Raw genomic sequence first — 21524 nt, 5'->3', positions numbered from 1 at the left:
AGTACGCAGGCAAACTAAAAGCCAAGAACAGCTGCATTGAAACAGATAAGGGGAACCATTTCATTTCACTCACAATAGCCCTTCTCCCAAGCTGGCACGGCTTGGGGCACTCAGGAGCAGAACAGAAACCATGGAGTGGGTGCTCTCAGACCACAGTGGAATTAAACTACAAATCAACAACAGAAAAATAGCTAGACAATCTCCAAATACATGGAAGTTAAAGTGTTAAATAAACTTTAAATAACACAAAACTTCTAATGTGGGCCAAAGAAGAAATATCAAGAAAAACTTAAAAATATTTTGAAGTAAGTGAAAAACTCAGGGATCGAACCCAAGTCTCCCGCATTGTAGGCAGATGCTTTGCCCTCTCAGCCACCAGGGAAGCAGCAGTGAAAAACACAACTAATCACAATTTGTGAGATGTAGCAAAGGCAATGCTTTGATGGCATTGAGTAGCATATCTTAGAAAAGAGGAAAGGTCTAAACTCAATAGTCTAAGCTCCACCTTTGGAAATTAGAAAAAGAAAATTAAATCCAAAGTAAGCAGAAAAAATTAGAGCATGAAATTGAAAACAGGATATCAACAGAAAAAAATTAACAGAGCCAAAAGCTGGTTCTTTGAAAAGATGAATAAAATTGATAAGCCTCTAGCTAGTAATAAATAATGATACCTAATAAAATAGAAGACACAAATTACTAACATTAGAAGTTAAAACAGGGACATCTGATCCCATGGACATTAAAGGATAATAAAGGAATATTATGAGCAACTCTATGCCCACAAATTCATTAACAGATGAAATGGACCAATTCTCTGAAGGACATAGCTATCAAAACTCATGTAAGGAAAGAACAGACAATCTGAATAGGTTTATAGTTATTAAAGAATTTGATCAATATTTGATAGCTTCCCCAAACAGAAAGCACTAGATCCAGATGGCTTCACTGGTGAATTCTATCAAATATTTAAGGAAGAACTTATATCAATTTTCTACAATTTCTTCCAGAAGATAGAGTCAAGAAGGACTATTTCCTAACTCATTCTATGATGTCATCATTGAACTAACATCAAAACTAGACAAAGACATTACAAACAGAGAAAACTACTGAAAAATATCAATGAACATAGATGCGAAAATTCTCAAGAAAATATTAGTAAATAGAATCCAACGATGTATAAAAAGAATTATAGAGGGAGGATTCTGGGAAGACGGCAGAGTAGGAAGCACCTGGAATCTGTATCCCCACCAAGACAACAATCAAACTGGCAGAATCTGTCTGATGTAACTTTATATTGGGGAGATCTGGAGTCTACTGAAGGCTTGCAACTTCCCTGGGAAGGCTTAGTTTATTTCAGCCAGTTTCAGCTCTCAGTAGAGCGGCAGGCTCTCATCCTCCACTCTAGCCTCATGGCAGGCAACACACACATCTCTTGAGTAACCTACACACAGAGAGTGGGAGCCATGGTGAGCAAAAAGGACACTGTCCTCCAAATACTGGGGATCTGTGTTCTGATTGCTGCTGCTTCTTTTAATTTTTATTATAGTTGATTTACAGTGTGTGTTAGTCTCAAGTATACAGCAAAGTGAATCAGTTATACATATCTATCTATCTATCTCGATATATATCCACTCTTTTTCAGATGCTTTTCCCATATAGGTCGTTTCATAGTATTGAGTAGGGTGCCCTGGGTTATAGAGTAGGTCCTGTTTTATATCAGTAGTGTGCATATGTCAATCCCAATGTCCCAATATATCCCTCCTTCTCCTTTACCCCCAGTAACCATAAATTTGTTTTCTATGCCTGTGACTCTGTTTCTGTTTTGTGAATAAGATCATCTGTATCATTTTAATTTTTTTAGATTCCACCTATAGCAATGTCAGGATATTTGTCTTTCTCTGTCTGACTTACTTCATTCAGTGTAACAATCTTTAGGGCCATCCATGTTGCTGCCAATGGCATTTGATTGCAGGTTCTGCTCACAGGGTGCAAAGCGGGCAGCTTTTGTTGCTCTTTCCCTTGCTGTTACAAGCCATTCTCCCTCTGGCTCAAATGACTCCCAGGGGATTTAAAGGACCAGTACTCTTTTTCACATCCTTCATTTTCTTTCTCTCCTTTTGGGGCCAGAACATTAAAGACTAGGATATTCAAAAACAACTGCATATATGGGGAAAATTAGAATGTGACTGCACATACCCAGGGAGAGACGAAAGCCCAGAAAAGACCTGAGGAGACCTTAGGTTTACATCTCAGGCTGACTTTTGGTAGAGAGACAGCCTACAACAATAAAACAAACAAAAAAAGAAGCAAGTCCTAGGAAGAGGGAGAATATGATTTCCAGAGTTACCACATTATTAGATTCAAATGTCCAGTTTTCAACAGCAACAACAAATCACAAAGCATACAAAGAAACAGGAGACTATGGCCCATTTAAATAAAACAAATAAATAAACTAACAGAAACTATGCCTGAAAAAAGTCTGATGACAACTCTACCAGAAAACCCTTACAACAAGGGTTTTAAAGATGCTTACAGCAAGATGTGGAGAAAGTCAAGAAAATAATGTATGAACAAAACAGAAATATCAGTAAAGGGAGAGAAAACCTAGAAAGAAGCCAAAAAGAAATTCTGGAGCTAGAAGGTACAATAACTGAAATGAAAAATTCACTAGAGGATTCAAAGGCAGACTGGAGAAGGTGGAAAGAATCAGTGAACTTGAAGATAGGACAATAGAAATTAAGCCTGAGGAACAGAAAGAAAAAAGATGAAAGAAAAGTGAACAGAGCTTAGGGTACCTGTGAGACAACATCAAGCAGACAACATCAAGTATGCATTGTGAGAGTCCCAGAATGAGAAAACAGAAAGGGGTTGAAAGAATTATCTGAACAACTTTTGAGAACTTTCCAAATTTGATGAAAAAATATGAATATAAACATCTAGGAAGCTTGATGAATTTCAGGTAGATGAACTCAAAGAGACTCAGGTTGAGATACAAAAGCAGTGGGACAGAAGCAAATTATTACACACAAGGGATCCTCAGTAAGATTTTTGACATATTTCTCATGAGAAACTTTGGAGGCCAGAAGGCAGTGGGCCAACATATTCAAAGAGTTCAAGGGAAAATATTGTGAACCAGAATCTTATAGCTGGCAAAACTTCCATCAAAAGTGAGGGAGAAATCAAGATATTCTCCAACAAACAAAAGCTGAAGGAATTTGTGATCTATAAACTTGACCTGCAAGAAATTCTCAAGGGAGTCCTGCAATATGAAATGAAACAACATTAGACAGTAACTTGGAGCACAACACATGGGCAATTACAAAAGCTAGCATTATTATAACAATGGTTTGTAACTACATATTTACTTATCAACATGATTTGAGAGACTAACATATTTAAAGGAAAAAAACCCATTTATTAGTCTAAAAGCTAGTATGATTCTAACTTTGGTTTGTAACTCCAAATTTTGTTTGTGACATCATTTGAGAGACTAATGAACTTAGTTTATGGTTTTTCCAGTGGTCATGTATGGATGTGAGAGTTGGACTATAAAGAAAGCTGAGTGCAGAAGAATTGATGCCTTAGAGCTGTGGTGTTGAAGACTCTTGAGAGTCCCTTGGACTGCAAGGAGATCCAACCAGTCCATCCTAAAGGAGATCAGTCCTGGGTGTTCATTGGAAGGACTGATACTGAAGCTGAAACTCCAATACTTTGGCCACCTGATGCGAAGAGCTGACTCATTTGAAAAGACTCTGATGCTGGGAGGGATTGGGGGCAGGAGGAGAAGGGGACGACAAAGGATGAGATGGCTGGATGGCATCACTGACTCAATGGAAATGGGTTTGGGTAAACTCTGGGAGTTGGTGATGGACAGGGAGGCTTGGCGTGCTGCGGTTCATGAGGTTGCAAAGAGTTGGACATGACTGAGCGACTGAACTGAACTGAATGAACTTAAAAGAATTATTAATTTATGTTTTGGGGCCCAATTCTATAATTCTGTGGCATCAGCACACAAAAGTGGTGGGGATGGTGATATAAAGGAGCAGACTTTCTGTATCTTATTGAAGTTGCTGTTGCGGCTGCTGCTAAGTCGCGTCAGTCGTGTCCGGCTCTGTGCGACCCCATAGACGGCAGCCCACCAGGCTCCCCCATCCCTGGGATTCTCCAGGCAAGAAAACTTATTGAAGTTAAGCTGTAACAAATTTGAATTAAAATGTTAAAAGTTTAGGATGTTAAATGTAGTTCCCATGATAATCACAAAGAAGAGAACTATAGAATATAAACAAAGAAAAATGAGAAAGGAATGCAAATGTTTTTCTACAAAAAAATCAAGTAAACAAAAAATAAGACAGTAGCACAGGAAGTGAGGGATAAAAAAGCTATGGGGTCATATAGTAAACAAATAGTACAATGATCAAAGTAAGTCCTTCCTTACCAGGAATTGGGCTTCACTCATAGCTCAGTTGGTAAAGAATCCGCCTGCAATGCAGGAGACCCTGGTTCGATTCCTGGGTGTGGAAGATCCACTGGAGAAGGGAAAGGCTACCCACTCCAGTATTCTTGGGCTTTCCTTGTGGCTCAGCTGGTAAAGAATCTGCCTGTAATGCGGGAGACCTGGGTTCGATTGCTGGGTTGGGAAGATCCCCTGGAGAAGGAAAAGGCTACCCACTCCAGTATTCTGGCCTGGAGAATTCCACGGACTGTATAGCCCATGCAGTCACAAAGAGTCGGACATGACTGAGTGACTTTCACTTTCACCAGGAATTACTTTAAATGTAAATGGATTAAGTTCTCTAATCAAAAAACAGATTGGCAGAATGGATAGAAAACACATAATTCAATAAATGCTATCTACAAAAGATTTATTTAGATGCAAGGACGCAAACAGATTGAAAGTGAAGGATGGAAAAAGATATTCCAAGTAAATAGTAACCAAAAGAGAGCAAAGGTAGCTATCCTAATATCAGACAAAATAGACTTTTAGTCAAGAAAGTTTACAGGTAACTAGGGGTTTTAGTAGAGGTTCAGTTCAGTTCAGTCGCTCAGTCCTGTCCAACTCTTTGTGACCCCATGAACTGCAGCATGCCAGGCCACCCTGTCCATCACCAACTGCTGGAGCTTGCTCAAACATGTCCACTGAGTCAGTGATGCCATCCAACTATCTCATCCTCTGTTGTCCCCTTTCTTCCTGCCTTCAATCTTTCCCAGCATCCAGGTCTTTTCCAATGAGTCAGTTCTTTGCATCAGGTGGCCAAAGGATTGGTGCTTCAGCTTCAGCATCAGTCCTTCCAATGAATATTCAGGACTGATCTCCTTTAGGATTGACTGGTTGGATCTCCTTGCAGTTCAAGGGACTCTCAAGAGTCTTCTCCAACACCACAGGGGTAGAGTGTATGAAAAAGCAGGCCAGAGGGTACAGAGTTTTAAATGGTAGGCAAGGAGGTCCTACCAGTCCATCCTGAGGGAACTCAGTCCTGAGTGTTCACTGGAAGGACTGTTGTTGAAGCTGAAACTCCAATACTTTGGCCACCTGATACGAAGAGCTAACTCATTTGAAAAGGCCCTGAAGCTAGGAAAGATTGAAGGCAGGAGGAAAAGGGGATGATGGAGGATGAGATGGTTGGATGGCATCACTGACTCAATAGACGTAAGTTTGGGTAAACTCTGGGAGTTGGTGATGGACAAGGAGGCCTGGCATAGTGTGGTCCATGGGGTTGCAAAGAATCGGACACAACTGAGCAACTGAACTGAACTGAGGTATTCTTTCTGTAGTGTGCAGTCACTAAGGTCATCCACCAAGAAGGGGCTTTAATCCCAGACCTGAAGAATGAAATGGAAAGAGCACCGAGGAAGTGAATTGGGTTGAGATATTTCAGTTTACTCAGAGAACAGTCCACCTTTTTCCATAAATGTCCTGATATAAAATATTCCTAATAGGGCCTGCCTCTGAAGATATGTCTCAGAGTTAGACATGATTTTTGAAAGTATATAATAAAAGGCTAAAGATTGCCTAAGTTCCAGCACCTATTGCTCCAAAATAAAAGAAAAAAACACATTTATAGATTTTGACCAAGTTACTTTGAATCTAATTGGTTTTTAAGAGAACCAGCATAGTTAGGCTGTGTGACAATATAATAATAATGAAACTAATACAACACTATAAATCAACCATACCTCAATTTACAAAAAGAATTAAAAACAAATGAAGTGAAAGTGAAAGTCACTCAGTCATGTCTGACTCTTTGCGACCCCATGGACTATGCAGTCCATGGAATTCTCTGGGCCAGAATACTGGAGTGGGTAGCCTTTCCCTTTTCCAGGGGATCTTCCCAACCCAGGAATTGAAACCAGGTCTCCCACATTGCAGGCGGATTCTTTACCAGCTGAGCCACAAGGGAAGCAAAAACAAATAAACAACAAAAAAATTATAGCAGCCACTGAATGAGTGCTTGCTATGAGCCAGGTACCATAAATCTTTCCTCTTTCAATACTCACAGCAACCCAATGACAAAGATTCACTTATTATCCTCATTTCATAGATAAGGAAACCAAGTTTAAGATAGGCCTGAGTCAATACACAGCATCACTTGGATTAAAATGCTGTGCTTCTTATTTCAAAATCACATCTTTACCCACTGCACTTCATGTACCTAAGCACTGTGCTTGGCAGGAGCATACAGCACTACCCCCAAGGATGATGATGTGACAAAAAAGAACTGCTTGACTTCTTTATGTTTGATTTGTTCAGCAATAAGTGTAAATAATAGCTGCCTCTTTATCAGGCAGAGTAATGGGAGATAAGACTGGTTTTCCCTCTTGGTTTGATTGCAAAGGAGGCAGCTAGGCCATGTCAGTTCATAGCTGTGAATGGAAATAAGAGGCTACTTACAGAGTGTGGTTTATGTAGGTGGCCCAACTGAAGTTGCCTCATCTAGACAATGGGTATAATAATAATAGTACCTACCTCCTAGGGTGTTGGTAAGGATCTAGTGTACTAATATATGTAATAGATTTAGGACAGTGCTTGACAAATAGCACTCACTATCTAAATATTGGCCATTGTTGGTATTAAAAATAGAAACTTGGCTACCAGGGATCCCTGTGGCCATAAATATATGTAACCACCAAACAGAGATAGGGGAGAAGTCCCCATTCACCCTGGCTTTTTCTCGGTAGGCATTTAGTTAGGATGATTGGCTAGCTATAATCTTGGCCAATGGTAAGCAGAGCTCAAAGAATATGACAGGGATGGAGAAATAAGTTTATCAGAAAATAATAATAGCTCCTAATCTTTACCATTTCTATAATCAAGCATCACATTAAGAGTATCCCAACTTGGGAAAAAAAGAGTATCCCAACTTGGTCTTGCCTAATCCTCACAGTTCTGTGGGGTAGGTGTTAGTAACTTTCTCTTCCACTCCCACCTCTGTGAAAAGACAATAGGAAGTGATGGGAGAGGTGGGGGATGGGGGGTGGGGTGGGGTTCCTGCAGGGTTCCTGGGGGCAATGTTTTTCTATACTTCCAGGCAGTTAAGTGCCTTTTCCAAGGACATCAGTGCAAGTCTGAGTAAGAAAAATAATTTCTCCCTCCTAAGCCATGGCACATCAGCTGTAGGAAAATACCAGTATGGGAAGCAGTCTTCGGGAGAGCCTCAATGAGTTCATACCATCTAGACACATTACCCCCAACTTGCCCTTCAAGTTCTACTTCAGTTTGATAAAGCTGTAAATTCAACACTGGCACAAAAGGTCAGAGTCAGTTTCAGGCCTGTGTATGTTTGACTACCTTCCCTGAGGAGTTACTGAGATTTCAAACATCTGAGACATTGTCTGCAGAATTGAAGGGCTCTCTAAATACACACAAATTCTGCAATAATGTGTAGAATTTTGAATTGAATGATGTTGAATTCAGAGAGGTGACAGAACTTATTAAATTGGATAAAGTGAAAATTGTAGCCTGTGATGGTAAAAACACTGGCTCCAGTGCTACAGAATGAATGGGGAGAAATGGCTTTTTAATGACATTCAGTTATCGTTCAAGTCTTTTTGAAGAAAAGCATAGAAAACTTTTAAAAAAATGAATCCTAGGGACTTCCTTGGTGGTCCAGTGGCTAAGACTCCATGCTCCAAACGCAGGGGGGCATGGGTTCGATTCCTGGTGAGGGAACTGGATCCCACATGCTGCAAATAAGAGTTTACATGCCACAACTAAGACCTGGCACAACCAATAAATATAAAATTTAAAAAAAAATGTATCCTAGCATTGAGGAAATGACTACACTGTGCCATACTATCAGATAATTCCAGTAGAAAGAAGCTTATCACTCTGTACCCTCTTATATTACCTTTATTATACAGCATGAAGAAGTAGAAATTTTGTTAAAATGACAAATCAAACATTGCTGCCTTCCTAAGATCATTCTTTAATAAATTCATTTTAAAACTCAAAAAAAAAAAAAAGTGATGAGGATTCCTGTCTGGGCAATATGACACACCACAATTACATCACAGGTTTGCGGAAATAGATTATAGGCCCCCCAAATACTTTGAGTTCCCTCCTTTAAAATTAGATTTTAAACCCTAGGCCACAAGAATCAATGGTACTGTCTGAGAAATTCTGAGTGAAGCCTGTTGACACAAGTGCATTTGAAAGTTCAAAACACCAACAGATTTGTACTCTCTGTTTAGAAAGAAAGGAGGGAGGAGGGAAAATATCTACCTCCCAGTTTTTATAAAGTTTGGGTTAAATTTATACTTACTCTTTTTTGCTGTTGTTGTTTTATAATTGCTTTATTAACTTTACACTTTCCCACGCAAATAGTGCAACTCTACTGTTGACAGAAATTTAAGAGTGCCAAGGCAATCTCCAGCTATACGCTGGTAACACAGAACCCAGAATACAGAACCACAAAATACGCTGGCACTTAGAAATTACATAAGGTTCACAGCCAGTGTATCGGTAAAATGCAAGGAAAAAGAGGCCAACAGTGGGAATCGCACTATTAATCTCATGGAACATGGCAGGAGTCAAGGCATAAGGCAAAATTCCTCATGGTGGTCATGGTGATTTGAGAGCTTCCCCATAAGGATACGTAGACAATTCCTCAGCTGCAGCTCCCTTAGTTTTCTCATCTCTGCTATGAATATTTACATATCATCTCTATCTCCATCACTGACCCACCTATTGGGTATGGTCTGTTGGAAATTAGGGGCAAGGTGGCAAGCCTGTCTTCCTCTATTATTTCCTGCTGGCTGGTGGCCCTAGCCCCTGCCCAAAGGACAGTCTTCCTCTCCATTCTGCATAGGCTGTTCCATTTCTTTGTTTTCCCGGGCCTATCCTCATTGTCTCCTGCTCCGCTGATTCTCACCACAAGTGCGCTGCCACACCACTTAATCCTGCAGACCTGATCCTCTTCCCCTGGCCTGATGCCAGCCCACCGTGCACAGAGCAGTAGGGAGTTGGTACCCAGGTAGGAGTCTGTGCTTATTTTTTATACTTATTTCTATCTTGGAGAGCTAAGATAAATTAATTGAAATTTCCAAGACTTGTTACTGGAAATGCCAATGAATTTTCTGTAAGAGTCAGAGGTTTGCTTTTATAATTATCTTTATGGGTTGTTTTCACCTTACAACTATATTTTTGTTATAGAAAACTAAATGCGTTACAATGTAGGTCCTCTCCAAAGTTGAAAAGTAGGTCATAGGAAGATGGATTTGCTCACTAACCCTATGATAACTAACCTGCTGAGCATAACTGCATATTATAATGAATGCAAACAAAATATCAAAACTGGGAAGTTTCTTCTTATATTAAAAAAACCCCAAAACAAAACCCAAAGTCCTCAAGTGACATATGAGGCCCTACAGGGTCAGGTGTCCTGCCACCTCTTCGCTCTTATCTCCCTGTTGCCCTGGTCCAGCTGTCTTGACCTCCCTGCTGGTCCTTTAACACACCAGACATGGTCCTGCCTTTGTGCCTTTGGACTTGCTGTTCTATCGGCTTAGAAAAGCCTCTCCCCCTGATTAAGGGTCTGATTTGCTCCCTTACTTCATTCAAGTTTGTTATCACTTCTTCATTCAAATTTGTTATCACTGATCACTCCTTCAGGGCGACCTTCAAATTATTTCATCTAAAATTGACCCGCCCACCCCATGCTCACATCCATCATCTTCTATTCTTTGGCTTGCCTTTTCTGTCCCATGACACAAGTCACCATCTGATACTTTATTATATACCTGTTGATTGTTGATTGCTGGTTTCCCCTACCAGAATGTAAGCTCCATGAAAGCAAATCTTGATTTTGTTTACTGCTGTATCCCCAGCACTGGAACAATGCCTGGTGCCCAGCAGGTACTCAGTAAATGAATCAAGTGAAACTAATCAAAAGATCTGGGTTCCATGACAGGAAAGAGCTTGCACTGGGAACGCTGTACCAGGTAGTTTAGAAGTTGCAGAGCACAGAGCCAGAAAGGACCTTGAAATCCCTGGGGATTCAGAGAAACCTTGGGGTGAGTACCAGACTTTATGAAAGGAGTGGAAGGGGAAATATGGAGTAACTCTAACGGATACCTGTCTCATACACACATCGTCTTATTTCATCTTAGTATCACAACAGATGAGGAAATTGAAGATCAGAAAGGTGAAGTGACTTACCCAAAGATTTTCAGCAAAGTAGCAGGGCCGGAATCTGAAATCAGCTCTATCTGACTCTAGAAACCATGTTCTTTCCAAGACACCACACAGCTGAGGAGAAAGTTTGGCAAAGGGTATTTGTTCAGTTAAGTAATTGTTGAAGGAATGAAAAAATGCTTCATAGAGAAAGTGATTGTTCATTTGGTCTTTTTTGAGATCAAACAGCCTTAGGGAAAGACCAAAAGCAGACCAAGAGAAAGAAGCAGCTTGGACAGAAAGTTTTAAGATTAGGCAGTGAGGTGAGGAGCTGTCCAGGGAACACTGAGTATCTCAGCTTAGCTGGGTCTTAAAGTGTTGAAGGAGCATTTGGGAAGATCAGGTCTCCAAGGACTTGAATGTGAAAGATCTTGACAGCTTGGTTATGGAATTTGAGCTTTACCACGAGACAACAGGGAGCATTAAGCAGTAATGTGGTCAGACACTACTCTGGGAAGTCATTCTGGGGCGCTGGGGACAGGGTTAAAAAAGCATCTTTTGTAATAGTCCCTGTGAAGGGTTATTGCCAAAGAAATCAATTCTCTCAATCCATGAGAGAGGTTGAGAGTTGAGGTTAAAACCAGCCCCCACCCACACATTCACACAATAGCCACTAGTTGGCAGCAATGTTCCAAGAAATCAGTGAGCCAGCCCCTGCAAGTAGCAGCTTCCTCAGCCAACTCCTTGGGCTGTCCTGGGATATGGTGGAACACAGAGAAAGTGAGGGGATCAGTCTTTGTGGCGGGAACCCCAAAGGTACATAGGGGAAGGAGTATGTGGAGGTCAGAGGACAGAGTGATCAATGCCTGAAGGATGGTTGCGTTGGGGCAGGGGTAGGGGGTGGGGGCTGGAGGCAGTGGAGAGAGGAGGCTACATCTGAGAGCTAGAAACATTGCAAACAGCCTTGAGTTTCCAGGCTAAGAAAGCTGAAGGTTACCCTGAGGGAAATGGGAGCCCAGGAAGGGTTTTAAGTAGAAGAGAAACATGCCGAGATTTGCCTTTTAGAAAGATCACAAAGATGATTGTGTGGAGAAGGAAGGGAAAGAGACAGGAAGTGAGGAGAGCAATGAGGAGGTGCTGCAGTGACCTCTGTAGAGAAAAGTGGTCTGAACCAGGGCCAGCAATGGCAGTGGACAGAACAGGTCAGATTTGTAAGAGACTTACATAAAAACCATAGAATGAGAAAGAGGGCATCAAAATGTAGTTTTCATAGAAGAGAATGAATATTCTCTCCCCATTATTAAGAACACATTCTGAATTGTTGGAATTTCTCCCTAAAACTGCATTGGGAGGACTCAGATCGTGGAACTTCTTTTAGGTCTAAATTCACTCAGCAATCCTGACCAGTCTGTGGTGGGAACTGGCAACAAAGGAATGATTTAGCAGTTGCCTCCCCAGTCTGGGGGAATAAGTCAACTCCTGTACAGCGTGGAGGTGGCTTTGCTGAAGGAAATATAGGATGCTGTGGGGTCCAGCGGGGGAACCTGATCCAGGGATCCAGGGAGAATAGACTTTTGAGCCTGAGACATCAGATAAAGGTTCTCACAAAACTGTAAGCTAAGCATTGGCAAAGAAGGGAGTTTGGGAGGAGCCCCGTTACCTATTTACTCCTTTTCGTCACAAGCCGTCACCTTTTGTGCTATAAGGTATCCCAGGGGAGCTACATTCCTCAGGATGCCAGCGCTAACCCAGACACGGTCGCCAGCTCTTAGAGCAAACGCACCTCCCTGAAGACAGAGGACCACAGAGTCCCTTACTTGGTCCTGGACCACCGCCAGGAGCAGCCAGGCTGTGATTGGTGGGAGCCTGGGACCCGCCCCTCACCAGCCCAACATTGCGGTTCTGATTGGTGAAGACACTGCGTAGCCCCGCCCTCCCCGCGAGTAGACAATGGAGGTTAACCACGTGGGTGCGGGAGTGCCCAGCCGGCTCTGAAGCACCGGTGTTAAGGGTCTATGGGGAAGATGAAAGATCGCCCTGGCACCAAATCTACACTCATGATGGATTGCGGCCTCTAGAGAACAGGCGTCAAGGGACCGGAAACTGTGCCTCCTTAAGAATGTGGACCCACGCTGGGGCGGGCGGGGACTCCAGGCGCCTGCGTGCACCTCGCAGTTTGGGAAATGGTGGCATCCGGCACGTTGGTGCAAGCCTTGTGAAGAGCGGGAACCGGGGAGTAGATTCTCGGACCTTTTCAAACCAAGGTCTGGAGCCCTGGGCTGTGGCGGGGCTAGAGTGTTTCCAGGCTCTGCCCTATCTCGGCGCTATCTGCTTTGCATCCCTAAGCTCTGGCCGCTAGCGTGCCTCTTCGGCCCTAACCCCACCCCTAGTCCGTTTCCTTCCGGTGGGACAGCAGCCTGTGTCACCATAGGTTTTTAAGAGCCCCGAGTGCACACCTGGCAGCCGGGGTCTCTGACTCTTTGCACTAACCCGCCTAGGGCCCCAGCGAACTAACTCCTTTCAACAGAAGACTTTTGAGGACATGGACATGTGATAAGTCCTCCTTCATCGCACCTGGCCCCTGCCCGTCATCGGTTCACCACCCTGCCTGCCTGCTCAGGCAAAGCACACCCCTTCTCTGAACTTCCCTCTGTGAGATGATGGCTGACTCTTCAGGTTCTTTATACCTAATGATACCGATAGGCACTGCCAACTAGGATGTACTTTGTTTCCCTTCTCGCCCTCTACAACCCCTCTTCATGCCAAGCAGGTTTTAGTCTCACCTGTGTGCAGTTATGAAAGCTTCCACAGGTATATCCCACCCCACCCCCCAAGATTTTGTCAGATGAACCTCTAGGGACAAATATCTTTAGTGCTTCTATTTCATCAACTGTCTTCTGCCTGCCTGCTCTGTGCCAAGCACTGTATTTAGTACTGGACAGCCAGAAGAACCAAATTGACTTCTTTCTGTGAAATTGAGGCTAGTGGAAGAAATAGGAACTTGTGATAAACATATAGTGCCACAGGAAAGAAACAAAGTGCTCTTGAAATTCAGGGGTTGGGAGAATGGCATGAGAAATCTTTCCAGAGTATGCAGTAGCCTATAGGCTGTATCATACAGGGCATTCTGAATTAAGTAGATGGAAAAAGGCAGCTTAACAGCTCACTCTGCCCATGCAGTGAACATGGTTCATTGGAGGGGATGGGAGTTTGAGGGGAGGACTGAGCTATAGGGTAGGTGGTGTGCAGTATAATTTTTTTTTTCTTCTTTGCCACACCATGTGGCTTGCAGGATCTTAGTTCCCCTGACTGAGGACTGAACCTGGGCCACACAGTGAAAGCATCAGGGAATTCCTGCAGTATAACTTAAAAGCAGGGGTTTTAGCATATTTGCTGTGAACCTTCAGGCACATTAACCTCTTTGAGTCTGTCAAACATACAGAGATAGTACCTACTTCACTTTCAAGATAATGCATATCAAGGCCTGAGCATCAAGGTCAGCACATAGCTGTCATTCTTTTGAATACCAGCTATCATTTGTGAAGAAAAATGGGAATGCCTCAAATGCCACAATTTTTAGGTAAATCTCTAGGTAATAGAGAGCAAACAGATTTTTAAGCAGTAGAGGGTGTTGACCAACGGTGCTTGGAAATAACTGGATCTTGGAGTCAGAAAGTCTGAAGCTGTTCTAAGAGTGGCTTCTCTCCCATTCCCATCCAAATCTGCCTACCCTCAATCCACACGCATTTCAAAACCATGTTTCTAAAAACCAGCCATTTATATCTGCTTAAGTAAGTTACAGAGGGAGGAAGGTGGTGTATTTACAAGTTGGTTTGTCCAGATATACTATAACTTAGTGTCTGTATTTAACATTGACAACCAAAAAATATATATAAATATCTTCCAACTATACACAGCAGGGCAGGAGTGTCCAGGTCTTCTTGCATAGTGAGTTCCCAGTTTCCCATGGCCCCCCTCCTCTCATGGAGATTGTCTGGCCCTCAGTGCAAAGGAGACTAGCACCTGGCAGCCCAGTCTGGCCCCTCCGCTCTCCTCCCTGCACTCCAGTGCTCCCAACTCGTCTCAGGCAAGGGAAGATTAATTTGAGTGGTTGGGTAGGAAGAGACGGGAATAGGCAAAACCTAACAGAGCCTGACCCCTAGGTTGGGGAGACCCAGGCCCACAGAAGGGGTGGCCATAGCCACCTCTTGGGGTAGAAGACTCATAGTTTGCAGTTCGATTAGTGTGTCCTTAGGTCATAGGTCCAGCCCTACAGATTAGCTTGGGAAAGAAGGCAAGTGTCTAGGCAGGGCTTGGTCCCACCCTCAGGTACTGAGCCGTTTAGGGTGAAGCCAGGGATGTGGGTGAAGGAGACTCTGGCTGATAAAAAAATAATAACAAAATCAGTAATAAAAAATTATAAAACCTGTTGCTTGTCTGAATAGATCTGAGCAACAGTCTTTTGTTAAAATCCTGGAGCCGTTAATGTCCTGAATTTTCTTCTGGACATCACTGCTGGCTGAAGGAAGGAGCCCCAGGCCCGGCTCTGCTGAGATCTATCAGTTTGAGAGTCTCATCCAGCTGCCTGCGTGCTGACAGATCCTTGGGCTGCTGGGAGCAGACCAGGCTGGACGTGTGGGGCACCTCACACTTGGGAATCAGCTCCCAGAGGGTGGAACAGCTCCTCAGGTGTCTTGTCACTTTGGCTTGCTCCTCCCTGCCGGAAGCCGGAAGCAATCTCATCGAAGGTCCGGCCTTTTGTCTCGGGAACTTTGAAGTAGGTGAAGATGAAGAACAGAACCAGGAGCACAGTGAAGATGATGAAGACGTAGGGTCCGCACAGTTCCTGAAAGACACATAGAAACACTTGGTTGGAGACCTGACGCTACGTCCTGCCCTTAGGATGGACGGTCATTTTACCTTTGGGTCCTTGATCTGAAAAAGGGAACACCCACCTACAACCCAGGACTCTGCTGAACCTGGCATGTGATAAGAGCAGGTTCTGATGGCAGAGCAGAATAGACAATTCAAAGCTAAGGCAGGAACCCTGGAGTGGAGGTCAGGGTTCTGAGCCCATAGCCTGGCCTTCTGAGCCTGTCTCCTCCCCAGTGTGATCCCAGTAAGAATAGCAGGGACAGCGTCTTGCACAGCGCTGTGGGTCCTGGGTGCAGGAGAGAAACTCTGGAGCGCGGGGACTCTGGCGCTCTCACCTGCACATACTGGAAGCACATGCCCACGATGAAGTTCGAGGTCCAGTTGGAGAAGCCGGCGACGGCAATGGCAGCAGGACGAGGGCCCTGGCTGAAGAGTTCAGCCACAATGAACCATGGGATGGGGCCTGGGCCCACTTCGAAAAAGGCCACGAAGCCAAAGATGGCCACGATGCTCAGGTAGGACATCCAGGGCAGCCGCTCCTGTTGAGGATGAGACAGGGGAGGAAAGTTAGGCTGGGCTGTGTTGGGTCCACAGAGGAAACCAACTTCAGGGGCAGGCCAGGGCAGGCTCAGAGCTCTGGCAGGCAGGAGGCCTCGGGCTGGTCCTGGATTTGCTGTGTGACTTAGGTACCCTGTGCCAGGTCTGTTTTCTCATCTGAACAAAACAGTTTAAGCCCTGCATGGTGCTTGTGAGCTTGCGTCTGCCTCCAGGAACGGTCATGTAGTTGCATGCAGGAGGTGCTAAGAAGAGGTCCCTGTGGTCCCCTGGCTCTGGCTGTGGAGCAGTCTGCTTATGGCGGGAGGATGTGGAAGAACATTCCTGGGGGTGGCTGTCAGAGGCTTGTAAGGTACCCAGCTCAGGACCAGCATTGGGCAGGCATGAAGTTCCACAGAGAGCCATTCTCGAGGAGACCACAGTAGAAGAGTTATATGATTTTGTTCCAGATTCCAGATCCCCTGCTTATCACCTATGGCGTGCTGGGCCTCTCAGTCATGAACATACTCTCTAAGCCTTGGTGCAGCTGTAAAATAAGTGTCCTTGTGTTTTCCTTGCCCAAACACTGGACAAGCGAGTGGTGTGTGAAGTGCCTGGGATAAGGTTATCATAGAGGTTATAGTCACAGGCTTGGGGCCAGCAGACCTGAGGTTGATTTCCTGGCTTTATCTGCCGCATTACTAACCTCACCCGGAAAGGGGTGGGGAGGGGGAAGTTTCCTCACTGGAGAAGTGGAAATATTGACTGAACTACTCCTGTGAGTCCTGAGGACTGAGTGAGATAAGGCATGCTTCCACGCCTCTGTGGTAAGGAGGGCACTGCTTTCCAGGGCTGTTTAAAGAATTGAGGCTGCAGAGGAAGACTTTGCAGAGCAGCTCTAGGGGCGAGGGAACTGGCAGGGCTGGAGGTGTGGTGGTGAGGAAGCACCAGGCAGGGAGGAGCTGGTTTAAGACCGGATGAGAGTGGAAAGAGACAGCACGAGGAAGCCGAAGGTCCGGCCCAAGCCTGGGGCTGTGGGTGCGGCAGAATGGGGGTGAGGGCAGCCCCACCTGGGGTCCAGCCAGCCTGGGACTGAGAGGAGCACCTTGGGATCAGATGCCCACGTGAGCTCCACGTCACCCTTCCTCTCCCCCTCCCCCCTGCCACCCCACCTCACCCCCAGAACACAGCAACTCACCAGCAGCGCCAGCGCGATGGTCATGAGCACTGCACAGCCTGCCATGCCGGCCAGGCCAATGAGATGCAGGGTCCGCCGGCCGGCTCGTTCCACCACAAATAGCTGTGGGCAGAGAGAGTGTCGATGCCTCCCCTCCTGGTGCCCCTCCCTCCAGGCGGGTCCCCCCCAAGTGCTGGGAAAGCCACAGGGTGCCGCAGAGATGGAGTGGCAGATGGATTGCCTCTTCCCTGGGGCTGGGCTCGGGGACTACATAGGATCCCAGGGGGTGAGAGCTGCCCACGAGAGCCAGACAGCTGAGCATTCTGGCTGTGGCCTTGGGCCAGCCGATGCACTTCTCTGAGCACCAGTGTCAACTGATACGAGTGATGAACTTGACAAGTTGTTGAAGATGAAATGAGAGAGCACTTAGGGAGCACGTGATGCCTGCCTGGCTCACAGTAGAGACTGCTGTTCGGTCACGAGGCCCCGAGGCCCTGAGACCACAGGCTGGACCCCAGCTGCTGGCTGGCTGTGGGCAATGACGCGGAAGACTCACCGACACGACAGTAAAGGCTGTGTTGACGATGCCGGAGCCGATGGTGGCATACACGGGCTGCTGCACCCCCGCCTTCTTGAAGATGCTTGTGGAGTAATAGAAAACCTACGGGGACACAGTAGTTGGGGCTCAGCCGGGTGCTCTGGCGCTTCCCCAGCCTCTGTCCCAGTGGGTGCAGAACACACGGTCAGTAAAGGACACTGAAGACGACACTGCACAAGGGCCCTTCTGAGTTTGGGTTCTAAAGGAGAGCCGCTCCTCGGGCAGGGGTCTGTCTGCTGTTTCAGGTGTGGGATCTGTCCACAGGATGCCTTGGGCCCCAGGGATTGGCAGGGGGCACAGGAGAGGGTGGGTGCGGGACACTCACAGCATTGATGCCGGACAGCTGCTGGGACAGCTGCAGCACCACGGCGATGAGGATGGGCTGGCGGTAGGCTGCCGAGCGGAACAGCTCCAGGATGGTGACCTTCTTCTCCCGCATCATCTGCCGGCTCTCCTCCTTCATCTCCTGCAGGTCGCGGGTCACATCCGCGGTCCCACGCAGCTTCTTCAGCACTGAGGGGACCGGAGGGAAGGCGGGGGTGGCTCAGTGCGGGGAGGAGGCTGGGGCTGGGGGCGGGGAGGGGCAGGGCCCGCCGTACCGCTCTTGGCCCGGTTCTCCTCGTTGCGGTTAATGAGCAGGAAGCGGGGGCTCTCGGGGCAGAAGGGCAGCAGGACGCACTGCAGCAGGGCCGGGATGAAGATGACGCTCAGCAGCAGGGGCCACAGATCCTGGTTGCCCATGATGGAGTCCAGGCCGAACACCTGGGGGAGGCAGGGCGGGAGCAGCGGCTGTGAGCGCCCGGCTCAGGGCTCGCTCCTGCCCCGCTCCGCCCAGGAGCCTTTCCCCGCTTCAGAGAGGGGGCTGTAGTTCTGAGTCTAGTTGTGCCACTAATGTGAGGCTTAACTTCTCTGAGGGGGCTTCCCTCATAGCTCAGTTGGTAAAGAATCCGCCTGCAATGCAGGAGACCCCAGTTCGATTCCTGCATCGGGAAGATCCCCTGGAAAAGGGAAAGGCTACCCATTCCAGTATTCTTGGGCTTCCCTTGTGGCTCAGCTGGTAAAGTACCTGACCGCAATGCGGGAGACCTGGGTTCAATCCCTGGGTTGGGAAGATCCCCTGGAGAAGGGAAAGGCTACCCACTCCAGTATTCTGGCCTGGAGAATTCCATGGACTGCATAGTCCATGGGGTCACAAAGAGTCGGACCCAACTGAGTGACTTTCACTTTCACTTAACTTCTCTGAACCTCGGTTTCCTCATCTGTGACAAGGGGGAAGCAGGACCTGCTTAACAGCATTTGGGGGGTGGTGGGGATAAGATAGCAGGATGGCAAACGTGTCTGGCAGGGGGCAGGGGGACTGCTACCGTGCCACAGGATGATTTGGGGATGGAGAAGGGAGAGCCCTGAGAGAGGGGAGTGCGTACACATATACAGGTATCAGGGCCTGGAGGTGTGAGAGAGACGATGCCAGGTTGGGAAACCAGTAGGCTGCCCTGTGCTTGGGTGCCCAGGGTGAGAAGAAAGGAGGCAAGGCTGACTGGGTGGGGATGAGAAAGGTCAAGGCAACTGGACTTGCTCTCCCACCAGTAATGGGGAAGTGGGGAGGATGATGAACGTGGTGTGTTCTTGGGACCTGTGCCTCAGATGTGGCCACGAGGCTGTCCTCTCCAGGGCTGTGGAAGGCTGGGCAAGGGGTCGAATCTGGACACACACCCGAGGGATGGAGCCATGGGTGGGTGCTTACCTGGGCGATGAGGATGCCGACGACGATGCCCAGCTGGTGCAGTGTGCCCAGAGCCCCTCGAAGCTCCGTGGGGGACACCTCCCCCACATACATGGGCACAAAGCCAGTGGTCAGGCCGCAGTACACACCAATGATGAAGCGACCCAGGATCAGCATCTCAAAGGACTTGCCCAGTTTTGAGAAGCCCATGAGTACAGCGGACACGAAGGCCAGCAGGTTCATCATCAGCATTGAATTCCGCCTGGGGGGGGGGGGGGGGAGGTGAGGAGTGGAGGAGGTCACAGGTCAGGCAGGTCCCTGGAGACCCCTGGAAACCCCAGGGGCTGGGTCATAGATAATGCCCTAGGACAGGCAGAGAAGGCCCCCTCACCCCCTGAACTCCAAGCTGGGACTCCCTGGGCAGGGCCAGAACCCCTTCTGCTCACCGGCCAAAACGGTTAACAAAAAGGCCCACGGAGAAGGAACCAATCATGCCTCCCACTGAGAAGATGGCTACGGACAGGGACCAGAGTGTGGTCAGCGTGGTGGGCGGGATGGGGTCCCCATAGCGCTGGATCCATGTCTGGTTGTAGAACTCTTCAATCACCTGCAAGAGAAGCAGCAGCCTGGTGGGTGAGGCCGGGACCCATCGTTCTCTTCTCTCTCACTCCTCCTCAAAGAGGACCATTTTACCCCGGGATGCTGGAAGGGGCCCAGGGCCCCAGCCCCAGGCCCTTCCCCTTCAGTGGGCTTCAGTGACCCCCGACCCTCACCTCCTCGTGAGAAACAAGGGGCTGGACTCGGTCTGCAAGGGAGAGTGGTGCCAGCTCTCACACCACCCCCAGGTGCAGGACCCAGGGCCCTGTGGCTTCCGGTGCCCAACAGGACTTTTCTGGGGATGACGGCAAGTGACCAGCACTGGGAGTTCAGGCAGTGCAGAGGGGCTCAGAGACAGCGCTTCCGCCTGCATGCCCCCTTTCTGCAAGGTGCCTAAGGCCACTGGCCACTCTGGCTCTCTCCCCAACCCCCCTTCCTGGGGAGGAAATACAGCTGAACAGAGGCCCTGGGAGGAAGGGAGCAGCAGGCTCACTTTGCACTCAGGGTCTGATGTGAACATCTTGCACCCAAATGCTCGTGAGACCAAGCTGCCACTTTCTATCCCCCAGGCCCAGCCCCTCCCGCCTGGCCTGGGAGATCCCCCCTGAAGGACAGATGGCCTCGTCCTCTCTCCCAGTTGCCCAGCTGGGAGGTTCGGGGAAAAGCTGCAGACAAGGAAGCAGTTCCAGGAACTGGAGACACCTGTCCTAGAACAGGCCTGCCCGCTAGCCCTGCCCCCACCAAGGGGAGGGCCTGGCCGCTCAGGCCCGGGAATGTGGCAGGCGGGCAGCACCGGTTCTGCCTACGCACACTGTCTGCTCTCAGGTGACACAGATACATGCCCACTGCCTCAGGACGGGCCAGACACACCCAGCCACATGTGTAGCTGGGCACAGGCCCAGTGTACCCAGAAACAACTTCCTGTGTACCCAGGCCATCACACACTCACACACACATACACATACTCGTGCTCACATAATCTGAGTATTCCCGGCTTCAGCAAGTCACAAACCTGCATGCCCCTGCTGCCCTTACCACCTGCAGCTCAAACTCAACTCCACACCAGCCCAACCCAGGTGCACCCCTCCCCACTGCAAGTTCGGGTACCCTGGGCTGTATGCAGTCTCTCATACAGCATGATTTCCGTCGGCACTGGTCTTTGACTGTCCTTAACCTTTTCAAGCCCACGGTCCCAGGAATGCCCACTCAGTGATCTATTTGTCCAGGGAAGCTGGACCCAACCAAGTTCAGACTCAGCTCTACCACTCATCTCCAGGGCAAGTGATTGTATTTCGAATGATGACATTAGCAATACCCACTTCATAGTGCTGTGGGGAGTTAATGAAACACACTTGCAGTGCTCACACGGTGCTTGGGACCACCGCTGAGCCGAGGAGCCCACCATGCATGT

At 47.5% G+C, this 21524-nt stretch overlaps 1 protein-coding gene and 1 pseudogene across 1 annotated transcript in view; both read right to left on the bottom strand.

Moving 5' to 3' along the window:
• Window positions 1-8329: 8329 nt before the first annotated feature.
• LOC139035261 (protein BEX3-like) lies at window positions 8330-14271 on the bottom strand (annotated as a pseudogene).
• Window positions 14272-14368: 97 nt separating this feature from the next.
• Window positions 14369-21524, bottom strand: part of SLC2A1 (solute carrier family 2 member 1) — a 28152-nt gene continuing 20996 nt past the window's right edge. The window contains exons 3-10 of the mRNA XM_020914723.2: window positions 19963-20123; window positions 19538-19778; window positions 18393-18555; window positions 18119-18306; window positions 17752-17856; window positions 17217-17318; window positions 15820-16023; window positions 14369-15455 (exon numbers count right to left, since the gene is read on the bottom strand). Of these exons, the coding sequence (XP_020770382.1) occupies window positions 15255-15455; window positions 15820-16023; window positions 17217-17318; window positions 17752-17856; window positions 18119-18306; window positions 18393-18555; window positions 19538-19778; window positions 19963-20123 (1365 nt within the window). The 3' untranslated portion in view covers window positions 14369-15254. The remainder of the gene's footprint in view (window positions 15456-15819; window positions 16024-17216; window positions 17319-17751; window positions 17857-18118; window positions 18307-18392; window positions 18556-19537; window positions 19779-19962; window positions 20124-21524) is intronic.

The sequence above is a fragment of the Odocoileus virginianus genome, chromosome 5, assembly GCF_023699985.2.
Source record: "Odocoileus virginianus isolate 20LAN1187 ecotype Illinois chromosome 5, Ovbor_1.2, whole genome shotgun sequence".
NCBI classification, from domain to species: domain Eukaryota; kingdom Metazoa; phylum Chordata; class Mammalia; order Artiodactyla; family Cervidae; genus Odocoileus; species Odocoileus virginianus.
This window is presented reverse-complemented; position numbering and strand designations above follow the sequence as displayed.